Source organism: Coregonus lavaretus (assembly GCF_964263955.1).
Source record: "Coregonus lavaretus genome assembly, chromosome: 2".
In the NCBI taxonomy this organism is placed as follows: Eukaryota; Metazoa; Chordata; class Actinopteri; order Salmoniformes; family Salmonidae; genus Coregonus; species Coregonus lavaretus.
The window spans coordinates 8,117,526-8,131,159 of NC_139989.1; the positions used below are offsets into that span (position 1 = coordinate 8,117,526).

Here is a 13,634-nt window from a genome sequence, read left to right on the forward strand (position 1 = left end):
CCCCATAATGACAAAGCAAAAACAGGTTTTTAGACATTTTGCAAATGTATTAATAACAAAAATACCTTATTTACATAAGTATTCAGACCCTTTGCTATGAGACTCAAAAATGAGCTCAGGTGCATCCTGATTAAATTGATCATCCTTGAGATGTCTCTATAACTTGATTGGAGTCCACCTGTTGTAAATTGTATTGATAAGACATGATTTGGAAAAGCACACACCTGTCTATTTAAGGTCCCACAGTTGACTGGGCAAGGGTACCAAAAAATGTCTGCAGCATTGAAGGTCCCCAAGAACACAGTGGCCTCCATCATTTTTAAATGGAAGAAGTTTGGAACCACCAAGACTCTTCCTAGAGCTGGCCGCCTGGCCAAACGGAGCAATCAGGGGAGAAGGGCCTTGGTTCAGGGAGGTGACCAAGAACCCGATAATCACTCTGACAGAGCTCTAGAGTTCCTCTGTGGAGATGGGAGAACCTTCCAGAAGGACAACCATCTCTGCAGCACTCCACCAATCACGCCTTTATGATAGAGTGGCCAGACGGAAGCCACTCCTCAGTAAAAGGCACATGACAGCCTGCTTGGAGTTTGCCAAAAGGCACCTAAAGACTCTCAGACCATGAGAAACAAGATTCTCTGGTTTGATGAAACCAAGATCGAACTCCTTGGCCATGAAACCAAGCGTTACATCTGGAGGAAACCTGGCACCATCCCTACAGTGAAGCATGGTGGTGGCAGCATCATGCTGTAGGGATGTTTTTCAGCGGCAGGGACTGGGAGACTAGTCAGGATCGAGGGAAAGATGAACGAAGCAAAGTACAGAGAGATCCTTGATGAAAACATGCTCCAAAGCGCTCAGGACCTCAGACTGGGGCGAATGTTCACCTTCCAACAGGACAACGACCCTAAGCACACAGCCAAGACAACGCAGGAGTGGCTTCGGGACAAGCCCGGACTTGAACCCGATCGAACATCTCTGGAAAGAACTTTAAATAGCTGTGCAGCGATGCTCCCTATCCAACCTGACAGAGCTTGAGAGGATCTGCAGAGAAGAATGGGAGAAACTCACCAAATACAGGTGTGCCAAGATTGTAGCATCATACCCAAGAAGACTCGAGGCTGTAATTGCTGCCAAAGGTGTTTCAACAAAGTACTGAGTAAAGGGTCTGAATACTTATGTAAATATGATATTTCAGTTTTTAATACATTTGCAAAAATGTCTAAAAACTCGTTTTTGCTTTGTCATTTTGGGGTATTGTGTGTAGATTGAGGAGGGGAAAAAACTGATTGAATCAATTTTAGAATAAGGCTGTAACGTAACAAAATGTGGAAAAAGTCAAGGGGTCTGAATACTTTCCGAATGTACTGTATATTTTCCAGGTAAACCTGCCCTGTTTAAGTGGGGTTTCTTCAGTTTTTGCCTAATGAACATGACCCAGTTAACCATCCACCCACCTCTGGCCTTGCTGCGTGCCGCTCGGTTGCGTTTGAGCTCAATGCCCAAGCAGTCGTAGAACGTGGTCAGTTCAATCAGAGAGATATAGCCGATCTTCTTCATGTCCTCACAAGATAGGTCTTGGATGTGGGTGAGGCCTAGTTTAGGCCTAGGCAGCTGAAATGTCTGTACAAGACAAGACCATGGTCATTCATAAGAAACAGTCTCGATCATCAACACATCTTACATATTCCAACAGGTTGCCAGAGGTCGGCCTATTGGTTAACACAGCTGATTTCAAACCATACATTTTTACATTACATTTTAGTCATTTAGCAGACGCTCTTATCCAGAGCGACTTACAGTTATTGAATGCATACATTATTTTTATTTTATTTTTCATACTGGCCCCCCGTGGGAATCAAACCCATACCACACACAGCCCCCTACAGCTGGGGTTCAAATTTCTGTTCTGTACATTCCCTTCCATCTGTATGTCGCGCTCAAATTTTCTAAAAGGGGAGTTCCAAAAGGTCAGAGGTCAGAGTTGAGACTCACTGGCAGGTCGGGGTCGTCTCTGCGGATGCGTTGGCAGTCCTGGCAGTCCCCCTGGCGGCCCCTGCGGTGGGCAGTGACGCCCTCGGAGTAAGGCACCTCGAAAGACAGGGAGTCAGAGGTATCCTGAGGGGGAGGGCACTCTGAAACACGTCCCTCCACTGGGGAGAAGCTGGGAAAAGCAGGTCGCACTGGAACACACGCAGACAGACAGACACACGTGCACACACACACATTCAGAATGATGGGCACATCACCAGTATGTTCCCCTATGCAAAGACATCCGTCCAACCAACCAGATGGAAATTACCTATGTTGATGACTTGGTCACAGTCCAATGTGTTTTCCACATTGATTCAATCCCGTTGACAGAATTAGGTTGAAATAGCATGGAAACAACATTGATTCAACCCATTGGAGTGGTGGCCTCACAGTCGGTTGCATCAGCCAACCAAATCCAACCAAACTAACAGGGTACATTAAATGGTGGTAACATATTGAGAGACTATAGACTCACCTCTAGAAGACGTCCGGTGGATGCATCTGGAAGGCATGTGTCCATTGGGTGACTTGGGGGGGACAGGCGGTATGGGATCAACCAGCTAAAAGGATAGGGGACATTCATGATCATCATTTATGCTAATACAGTGTGTGGAGTTTGTTTCACAAAACAAGTATTATCAACAACTAAACATCAGCTTTTAGAAGTGGGACGCATGAAAATATGAATCCTGCTTTAGCATTTGACTATGGTGAAATGAGTCAGATCTTCTTCTAAACGATCACAGGAGTTGCAGTGAACTGAATTAACACTAGCGTTGTGTTCAGCTAACCATCTCATCAGTCACAGTATCAGATGTGTGAACAGCGACGAGGGATACGGCTGTTTTGTTCCAATGCATTTACTACCATATATGGCTCTGCAGTATATTTGCTGACATGGGGAGAGAGAAGAGTGGGTATCAATGAAACAAAGGAGCGTTCAACAGAGCCAGCTGTTTTGTTTTGTTGTACACCTCCTAGTCAGCGAAAAGAGCATGGTCAACGGTAATGGACAATGCTGCCAGAATTGACTGGACCAAACCACACTAGGATATAGAAATGTAGCCTTTATACAGTAGGTTTCATGTACATAAAATTGCATTTCACAGGTCTGAGAAAGAGCTTGAGTTCATAGTCACAAAATACTAACGTTTGGCTAAATACATTACGTATGCTTTTTCTTTCCAACGCTGTAATCTTACACTCCACCAACCAAATACAAAAAGAGACTCCACCATCTTTCACTATTAGATTTCGACAAAACTGGCCATGGTCTTTAATCAATCCTCATCCAGACTGAATGGCCTGCTTAATGGATCCGGTCTCAATGTCCTTGGGGCCTAAATCCATTTCGCTAATCATACTAAAAAATCTACAGTGGTCTGTGGGGCCTGCCAGTAAGACAGAGCTCTAGCTGGAGTAGGGTGAAGGCTCTCTGTGTCCTGGACTCAGCTGTCATCCTAGCTGGAACTGAGTGGTGCGTATGACTCAGAATCCTGTGCCCCCTGCCAGATCTGTGACTCACCCTAGAGGCTACTGCCACCGCCACACAGCAGTGCTGACAGGGGCATTGTGGCAGTATTTGGCGTGGGTGCATTATTAGTCGTATCACCCCTCCCCATTAATTCATGCTGTAAATATCTTCATAGCAACACAACACCCTTTAATAGCCATTGCAGCTAGCTAGTTGATTCCCATGACTGACAACTCTGTGGGCTTGCTACAGTTGAAGTTGGAAGTTTACATACACTTAGGTTGGTGTCATTAAAACCTGTTTTTCAACCACTCCACAAATGTCTTGTTAACAAACTATAGTTTTGGCAAGTCAGTTAGGACATCTACTTTGTGCATGACACAAGTAATTTTTCCAGCAATTGTTCAGACAGATTATTTCACATATAATTCACTGTATCACAATTCCAGTGGGTCAGAAATTTACATACACTAAGTTGACTGTGCCTTTAAACAGCTTGGAAAATACCAGAAAATGATGTCATGGCTTTAGAAGCTTCTGATAGGCTAATTAACACCATATGAGTCAATTGGAATGTGTACCTGTGGATGTATTTCAAGGCCTACCTTCAAACTCAGTGCCTCTTTGCTTGACATCATTGGACAATCAAAATAAATCAGCCAAGACCTCATAATTTATTTTTTTAGACCTCCACAAGTCTTGTTCATCCTTGGGAGCAATTTCCAAACGCCTGATGTTACCACGTTCATCTGTACAAACAATAATACGCAAGTATAAACACCATGGGACCACGCAGCCGTCATCCCGCTCAGGAAGGAGACGCGTTCTGTCTCCTAGAGATGAACGTACTTTGGTGCGAAAAGTGCAAATCAATCCCAGAACAACAGCAAAGGACCTTGTGAAAATGCTGGAGGAAAGAGGTACAAAAGTATCTATATCCACAGTAGAACAAGTCCTATATTAAGATAACCTGAAAGGCCGCTCAGCAAGGAAGAAGCCACTGCTCCAAAACCGCCATAAAAAAGCCAGACTACGGTTTGCAACTGCACATGGGGACAAAGATCATACTTTTTGGAGAAATGTCCTCTGGTCTGATGAAACAAAAATAGCACTGTTTGGCCATAATGACCATCGTTATGTTTGGAGGTAAAAGGGGAAGGCTTGGAAGCCGAAGAACACCATCCCAACCGTGAAGCACGGGGGTGGCAGCATCATGCTGTGAGGGTGCTTTGCTGCACGAGGGACTGGTGCACTTCACAAAATAGGATGGCATCATGAGGAAGGAAAATTATATGGATATATTGAAGCAACATCTCAAGACATCAGTCAGGAAGTTAAAGCTTGGTCGCAAATGGGTCTTCCAAATAGACAATGACCCCCAAGCACACTTCCAAAGTTGTGGCAAAATGGCTTAAGGACAACAAAGTCAAGGTATTGGAATGGCCATCACAAAGCCCTGACCTCAATCCTATAGAAAATGTGTGGGCAGAACTGAAAAGGCGTGTGCGAGCAAGGAGGCCTACAAACCTGACTCAGTTAAACCAGCTCTGTCAGGAGGAATGGGCCAAAATTCACCCAACTTATTGTGGGAAGCTTGTGGAAGGCTACACGAAACGTTTGACCCAAGTTAAACAATTTAAAGGCAATGCTACCAAATACTAATTGAGTGTATGTAAACTTCTGACCCACTGGGAATGTGATGAAATAAATAAAAGCTAAAATCAATCATTCTCTCTACTATTATTCTGACATTTCACATTCTTAAAATAAAGTGGTGATCCTAACTGACCTAAGACAGGGAATTTTTACTAGGATTAAATGTCAGGAATTGTGAAAAACTGAGTTTAAATGTATTTGGCTAAGGTGTATGTAAACTTCCGACTTCAACTGTACCTAATATACCACCAACCCTTCTACAGAACATATTACAATGCTGCTATGCTATTTGATGTCCTTGGATCTAAGCAGTGCGTGCAGTACACAGCTATCTGAAAACAGTATGGGGATCTAAGCAGTGCGTGCAGTACACAGCTATCTGAAAACAGTATGGTACTTCCCCGTTGCTCTTCTCATGTAAAACTTCTTCCACATTCCAGCTAACAGTCAGTCAGTGCTCCAGTTCTATTTCCAGAGAAAGAGGAGGCAGCTATCAGCCGAGAGCTGCTTTACAGGGTTGGGTAAGCATGAGGAAGAGCACATCGTGTTTCCACCGTACACCCCCACTCCTCTGACAATGGCCCATGCCAGAGCCATGTATACCGTATAAGCCTATAATGGTTCTGGTCCATACCAACTGGGTTGGTGTTTAAATACTGGGGGATAACACACTTGAGTGTCTGAAGCAAGTCTACTGGACTCCTCTCCTTACTCTAGCCCAGTGATGGGCAACTGGCGGTCCCTTTTGAAGGCCCTTGGATCCTTGGATATACACTACCAGTCAAAAGTTTTAGAACACCTACTCATTCAAGGGTTTTCTTTCTTTTTACTATTTTCTACATTGTAGAATAATAGTGAAGACATCAAAACTATGAAATAACACATATGGAATCATGTAGTAACCAAAAAAAGTTAAACAAATTAAAATATATTTTATATTTGAGATTCTTCAAATAGCCACCCTTTGCCTTGATGACAGCTTTGCACACTCTTGGCATTCTCTCAACCAGCTTCACCTGGAATGCTTTTCCAACAGTCTTGAAGGAGTTCCCACATGTTGAGCACTTGTTGGCTGCTTTTCCTTCACTCTGCGGTCCAACTCATCCCAAACCATCTCAATTTGGTTGAGATCGGGGGGTTGTGGAGGCTGGGTCATCTGATGCAGCACTCCATCACTCTCCTTCTTGGTAAAATAGCCCTTACACAGCCTGGAGGTGTGTTGGGTCATTGTCCTGTTGAAAAACAAATGATAGTCCCACTAAGCCCAAACCAGATGGGATGGAGTATCACTGCAGAATGCTGTGGTAGCCATGCTGGTTAAGTGTTCCTTGAATTCTAAATAAATCACAGACAGTGTCACCAGCAAAGCACCCCCACACCATAACACATCCTCCTCCATGCTTTACGGTGGGAAATACACCTGCGAAGATAATCCGTTCACCCACACCGCGTCTCACAAAGACACGGCGGTTGGAACCAAAAATCTCTAATTTGGACTCCAGACCAAAGCACAAATTTCCACCTGTCTAATGTCCATTGCTTGTGTTTCTTGGCCCAAGCAAGTCTCTTCTTCTTATTGGAGTTCTTTAGTAGTGGTTTCTTTGCAGCAATTCGACCATGAAGGCCTGATTCACGCAGTTTCCTCTGAACAGTTGACGTTGAGATGTGTGTTACTTGAACTCTGTGAAGCATTTATTTGGGCTGCAATTTCTGAGGCTGGTAACTCTAATGAACTTATCCTCTGCAGCAGAGGTAACTCTGGGTCTTCCATTTCTGTGCCGGTCCTCATGAGAGCCAGTTTCATCATAACGCTTGATGATTTTTGTGACTGCACTTGAAGAAACTGACCTTCATGTCTTAAAGTAATGATGGACTGTCATTTCTCTTTGCTTATTTGAGCTGTTCTTCTGTTATAATATGGACTTGCCAAATAGGGCTATCTTCTGTATACCCCCCCACTACCTTGTCACAACACAACTGATTGGCACAAGCGCATTAAGGAAAAATATATTCCACAAATTAACTTTTAAGAAAGCACACATGTTAATTGAAATGCATTCCAGGTGACTACCTCATGAAGCTGGTTGAGAGAATGCCAAGAGTGTGCAAAGCTGTCATTAAGGCAAAGGGTGGCTATTTGAAGAATCTCAAATATAAAATATATAAATCCATCCCATCTGGTTTGGGCTTAGTGGGACTATCATTTGTTTTTCAACAGGACAATGACCCAACACACCTCCAGGCTGTGTAAGGGCTATTTTACCAAGAAGGAGAGTGATGGAGTGCTGCATCAGATGACCCAGCCTCCACAACCCCCCGACCTCAACCAAATTGAGATGGTTTGGGATGAGTTGGACCGCAGAGTGAAGGAAAAGCAGCCAACAAGTGCTCAACATGTGGGAACTCCTTCAAGACTGTTGGAAAAGCATTCCAGGTGAAGCTGGTTGAGAGAATGCCAAGAGTGTGCAAAGCTGTCATCAAGGCAAAGGGTGGCTATTTGAAGAATCTCAAATATAAAATATATTTTAATTTGTTTAACTTTTTTTGGTTACTACATGATTCCATATGTGTTATTTCATAGTTTTGATGTCTTCACTATTATTCTACAATGTAGAAAATAGTAAAAAGAAAGAAAACCCTTGAATGAGTATGTGTTCTAAAACTTTTGACTAGTAGTGTATATCCAAGGATCCAAGGGCCTTCAAAAGGGACCGCCAGTTGCCCATCACTGGCCTAGAGTAAGGAGAGGAGTCCAGTAGACTTGCTTCAGACACTCAAGTGTGTTAGCCCCCAGTATTTAAACACCAACCCAGTTGGTATGGACCAGAACCATTATAGGCTTATACGGTATACATGGCTCTGGCATGGGCCATTGTCAGAGGAGTGGGGGTGGACGGTGGAAACACGATGTGCTCTTCCTCATGCTTGCCCAACCCTGTAAAGCAGCTCTCGGCTGATAGCTGCCTCCTCTTTCTCTGGAAATAGAACTTTAACACTTTTTTGGTTACTACATGATTCCATATGTGTTATTTCATAGTTTTGATGTCTTCACTATTATTCTACAATGAGGAAAATAGTAAAAAAATTAAGAAAAACCCTTGAAAGAGTAGGTGTTCTAAAACTTTTGACCGGTAGTGTATATACAGTGGGGAAAAAAAGTATTTAGTCAGCCACCAATTGTGCAAGTTCTCCCACTTAAAAAGATGAGAGAGGCCTGTAATTTTCATCATAGGTACACGTCAACTATGACAGACAAATAGAGAAAAAAAATTCCAGAAAATCACATTGTAGGATTTTTAATGAATTTATTTGCAAATTATGGTGGAAAATAAGTATTTGGTCACCTACAAACAAGCAAGATTTCTGGCTCTCACAGAACTGTAACTTCTTCTTTAAGAGGCTCCTCTGTCCTCCACTCTTTACCTGTATTAATGGCACCTGTTTGAACTTGTTATCAGTATAAAAGACACCTGTCCACAACCTCAAACAGTCACACTCCAAACACCACTATGGCCAAGACCAAAGAGCTGTCAAAGGACACCAGAAACAAAATTGTAGACCTGCACCAGGCTGGGAAGACTGAATCTGCAATAGGTAAGCAGCTTGGTTTGAAGAAATCAACTGTGGGAGCAATTATTAGGAAATGGAAGACATACAAGACCACTGATAATCTCCCTCGATCTGGGGCTCCACGCAAGATCTCACCCTGTGGGGTCAAAATGATCACAAGAACGGTGAGCAAAAATCCCAGAACCACACGGGGGGACCTAGTGAATGACCTGCAGAGAGCTGGGACCAAAGTAACAAAGCCTACCATCAGTAACACACTACACCGCCAGGGACTCAAATCCTGCAGTGCAAGACGTGTCCCCCTGCTTAAGCCAGTACATGTCCAGGCCCGTCTGAAGTTTGCTAGAGTGCATTTGGATGATCCAGAAGAGGAATGGGAGAATGTCATATGGTCAGATGAAACCAAAATAGAACTTTTTGGTAAAAACTCAACTCGTCGTGTTTGGAGGACAAAGAATGCTGAGTTGCATCCAAAGAACACCATACCTACTGTGAAGCATGGGGGTGGAAACATCATGCTTTGGGGCTGTTTTTCTGCAAAGGGACCAGGACGACTGATCCGTGTAAAGGAAAGAATGAATGGGGCCATGTATCGTGAGATTTTGAGTGAAAACCTCCTTCCATCAGCAAGGGCATTGAAGATGAAACGTGGCTGGGTCTTTCAGCATGACAATGATCCCAAACACACCGCCCGGGCAACGAAGGAGTGGCTTCGTAAGAAGCATTTCAAGGTCCTGGAGTGGCCTAGCCAGTCTCCAGATCTCAACCCCATAGAAAATCTTTGGAGGGAGTTGAAAGTCCGTGTTGCCCAGCGACAGCGCCAAAACATCACTGCTCTAGAGGAGATCTGCATGGAGGAATGGGCCAAAATACCAGCAACAGTGTGTGAAAACCTTGTGAAGACTTACAGAAAACGTTTGACCTGTGTCATTGCCAACAAAGGGTAAATAACAAAGTATTGAGAAACTTTTGTTATTGACCAAATACTTATTTTCCACCATAATTTGCAAATAAATTCATTAAAAATCCTACAATGTGATTTTCTGGATTTTTTCCCCTCATTTTGTCTGTCATAGTTGACGTGTACCTATGATGAAAATTACAGGCCTCTCTCATCTTTTTAAGTGGGATAACTTGCACAATTGGTGGCTGACTAAATACTTTTTTCCCCCCACTGTACACACACACACACCTCCACTCACACACTATATGACCAAAAGTATGTGGACACCTCCTGAACATCTCATTCCAAAATCATGGGCATTAATACGGAGTTGGTCCCCCCTTTGCTGCTAGAACAGCCTCCACTCTTCTGGAAAGACTTTCCACTAGATGTTGGAACATTGCTGCGGGTACTTGCTTCCATTCAGCCACAAGAGCATTAGTGAGGTCGGGCACTGATGTTGGGCGATTAGGCCTGGCTTGCAGTCAGCGTTCCAATTCATCCCAAAGGTGTTCGATGGGGTTGAGGTCAGGGCTATGTGCAGGACAGTCAAGTTCTTCCACAACGATCTCGACAAACCATTTAAATGTATGCTGTAGCATTAAGATTTCCCTTCACTGGAACTAAGGGGCCTAGCCAGAACCATGAAAAACAGCCCCAGACCATTATTCCTCCTCCACTAAACTTTCCAGTTGGCACTATGCATTGGGGCAGGTAGTGTTCTCCTGACATCCGCCAAACCCAGATTCGTCCGTCGGACTGCCAGATGGTGAGACGTGATTCATCACTCCAAAAAACGTGTTTCCACTGCTCCAGAGTCCAATGGCGGCGAGCTTTACACCACTCCAGCCGACACTTGGCATTGCGCATGGTGATCTTAGGCTTGTGTGCGGCTGCTGGGCCATGGAAACCCATTTCATGAAGCTCCCGACGAACAGTTCTTCTGCTGACGTTGCTTCCAGAGGAAGTTTGGAACTCGGTAGTGAGTGTTGCAACCGAGGACAGATTATTTTTACGCGCTACACGCTTCAGCACTTGGCGGTCCCGTTCTGTGAGCTTGGGTAGCCTATCACCTCACGGCTGAGCCGTTGTTGCTCTTAGACGTTTCCACTTCACAATAACAGCACTTACAGTTGACCAGGCAGCTCTATCAGGGCAGAAATTTTACGAACCGACTTGTTGGAAAGGTGGCATCCTATGACGGTGCCACGTTGAAAGTCACTGAGCTCTTCAGTAAGGCCATCCTACTGCCAATGTTTGTCTATGGAGATTGCATGGCTGTGCGCTCGAGTGGGCACATTTGCTATACAGTATAACACAACAGTTTTTGTGATAAAACCATCAGTAGAATTGAAAATGCGATGGAAACCCATTTCACTTGTATTTTTTATTCGGTACGTGGTAACTTAACGGCAAAAGTTATTTTTATGTGTACTATGTCATCACGCAAAGCCTTTTATCCGCAAAAAGTAAGTTTGATGGAAACATCTCTGGTGGAAAATGTGCATATTGTTTTATGCAGATTCTTGAATATTCGCATGAAAATCTGTCGCAAATTGGATGGAAACCTAGCTACTGATATAGTCAGTCAATTAGCCATGTCTGCAACAACAACAAAAAATGTGTGGGTACACAGACCCGCGAGCAACTGCGGCCCCTCATGATGAGTTCAGATTTTGTGGCCCCGACCTCCATCAAAGTCGCCCATCCCTGACATACAGGATTTGCATACGTACTGAGATTACAGAGGATCAGTAGCACAACTGAGAATACCAAAGGTTCCATATCAAGTTGAATTTAGGCCATAGGGGCAGACGCACCAGTTATAGCCTAACAAGGGCCAGACATTAGACAGACTTCATGTCAACATGTTTCCTGTTAGGATTTCAAATCGGAAATATACAGACTAACTCCATAAACACAATTGCTGAGTGCTTATCCCAAAGCACTCTTGCCATAACCCAAAGCACCCACCAATGTGTCTGGCGTGGAGAAGACATCTTGGACGTGTCTGGCCGGCTGCTTGTTCCTCTTCCTCATGGTCAGGGTATAGTTGTCCACACGCTTCTTCACCATGGCTGCCTGTGAGCGCGTCAGCGTGGAGAGCAGCGCCTCCGCAGGCCCCTCCCCCAACTCCCCCGACACAAACGTGGACAGACCCGCCTCCTGCAGCCACGCCTCCTCAAGTTCGGCCTCTGTAAGTGGAGGAAGAATAATTTAGACAAATCAGTATCCATAGTATCTATCAGAATCTACATTTGTAACCATCGCTATGGTTTATCTGTTGCATGCCCAAATCAATATGACCCTGGTTGGTACGGACCATCCATACTGCCCCTCTCCAGCAGGTCCTCGTGGCCCCGTTCACCATCCTCCTCGATGTTCTTCACTTCGCTCCAGTAGTCCTCCATGGAGTCTTGGGAGTCCCGCGACGCCAGGCGCTCCAGCGAGCTGGGGGGAGAAGAGGGCCTGGCCCCCCTGGAACTCATCCTGCCTAGTAGGCCTATCCCCTGGTACTGCACCTTCCTGGGGTGGGGAAGGAAAGGAGGGGGAAGTCAGTTAGTCAATAGGCTGGTATTGGTGACCATTTATACTGAACAAAAATATAAATGCAACATGCAACAATTTCAACGATTTTACTGCGTTACAGTTTATATAAGGAAATTAGTCAATTGAAATAAATTCATGAGGCCCTAATCTATGGATTTCACATGACTGGGCAGGGGCGCAGCCATGGGTGGGCCCGCCCACCCAAGGAGCCAGGCCCTGCCAATCAGAATGAGTTTCCCACAAAAGGGTTTTATTACAGACAGAAATACTCCTCAGTTTAAATCAGCTGTCCGGGTGGCTGGTCTCAGATTATCCCGCAGGTGAAGAAGCCGGATGTGTAGGTCCTGGGCTGGCGTGGTTACATGTGGTCTGCGGTTGTGAGGCCGATTGGACGTACTGCCAAATTCTCTAAAATGACGTTGGAGGCGGCTTTTGGTAGAGAAATTAACATTTAATTTTCTGGCAACAGCTCTGGTGGATATTCCTGCAGTCAGCATGCCAATTGGATGCTCCCTCAAAACTTGAGACATCTGTGGCATTGTGTTGTGTGACAAAACTGCACATTTTAGAGTGGCCTTTTATTGTCCCCAACACTGCCTTGTATAACTGCCTTAATTTTGCTGGACCCCAGGAAGAGTAGCTGCTGCCTTGGCAGCAGTTAATGAGGATCCATAATAAACACAAATTCAAGGTGCACCTGTGTAATGATTATGCTGTTTAAATCAGCTTCTTGTTATGCCACACCAGCCAGGTGGATGGATTATCTTGGCAAAGGAGAAATGTTCACTAACACCAACAAATTTGTGCACAACATTTTAGAGATGGAACATTTCTGGGATCTTTTATTTCAGCTCATGAAACAAGGACCAACACTTTACATGTTGTGTTTATATTTTTGTTCAGTATATTTAGTGGTTATAAAGCCTATATGAATGCTTTATGAAGCCTACATAAGACGCACTTCAAATAAAGTGGGACCGATGGTCTACATAGAGTACTTAACAGTGAATCAGGGAGAATTCCCTCTTGAAAGATGCTTAAAAAGTGTGAATCTAGTATATATATTTTTTTAATCAAGCTGTTTTTCACAGTTAAACCAACTCTGGTATTACACAATCTGAAACTGCAAAAACAGTCTACTATCTCTATAAAGGATGAATAAATGTGAACAAATAAATGGATGATTATGTCACACAGTTATGCCACATTATGAATCTGAATCTGAATTATGAATCTAGACTCCTGAGTGGCGCAGTGGTCTAAGGCACTGCATCGCAGTGCTGACTGTGCCACTAGCGATCCTGGTTCGAATCCAGGCTCTGTCGCAGCCGGCCGCGACCGGGAGACTCATGGGCGGCGCACAATTGGCCCAGCGTTGTCCAGGGTAGGGGAGGGAATGGCCGGCAG

The 13,634-nt window shown here is 44.4% G+C and overlaps 1 protein-coding gene across 1 annotated transcript in view; it reads right to left on the reverse strand.

The window, feature by feature from the left end:
- LOC311100967 (rho GTPase-activating protein 28-like) overlaps window positions 1–13,634 on the reverse strand; it is a gene marked incomplete at its 3' end in the record, with an annotated part of 52,898 nt that overhangs the window by 10,316 nt on the left and 28,948 nt on the right. The window contains exons 2-6 of the mRNA XM_084141972.1: window positions 12,001–12,203; window positions 11,652–11,872; window positions 2,510–2,594; window positions 1,996–2,183; window positions 1,458–1,623 (exon numbers count right to left, since the gene is read on the reverse strand). Coding sequence (XP_083998098.1) covers window positions 1,458–1,623; window positions 1,996–2,183; window positions 2,510–2,594; window positions 11,652–11,872; window positions 12,001–12,203 — 863 coding nt within the window. The remainder of the gene's footprint in view (window positions 1–1,457; window positions 1,624–1,995; window positions 2,184–2,509; window positions 2,595–11,651; window positions 11,873–12,000; window positions 12,204–13,634) is intronic.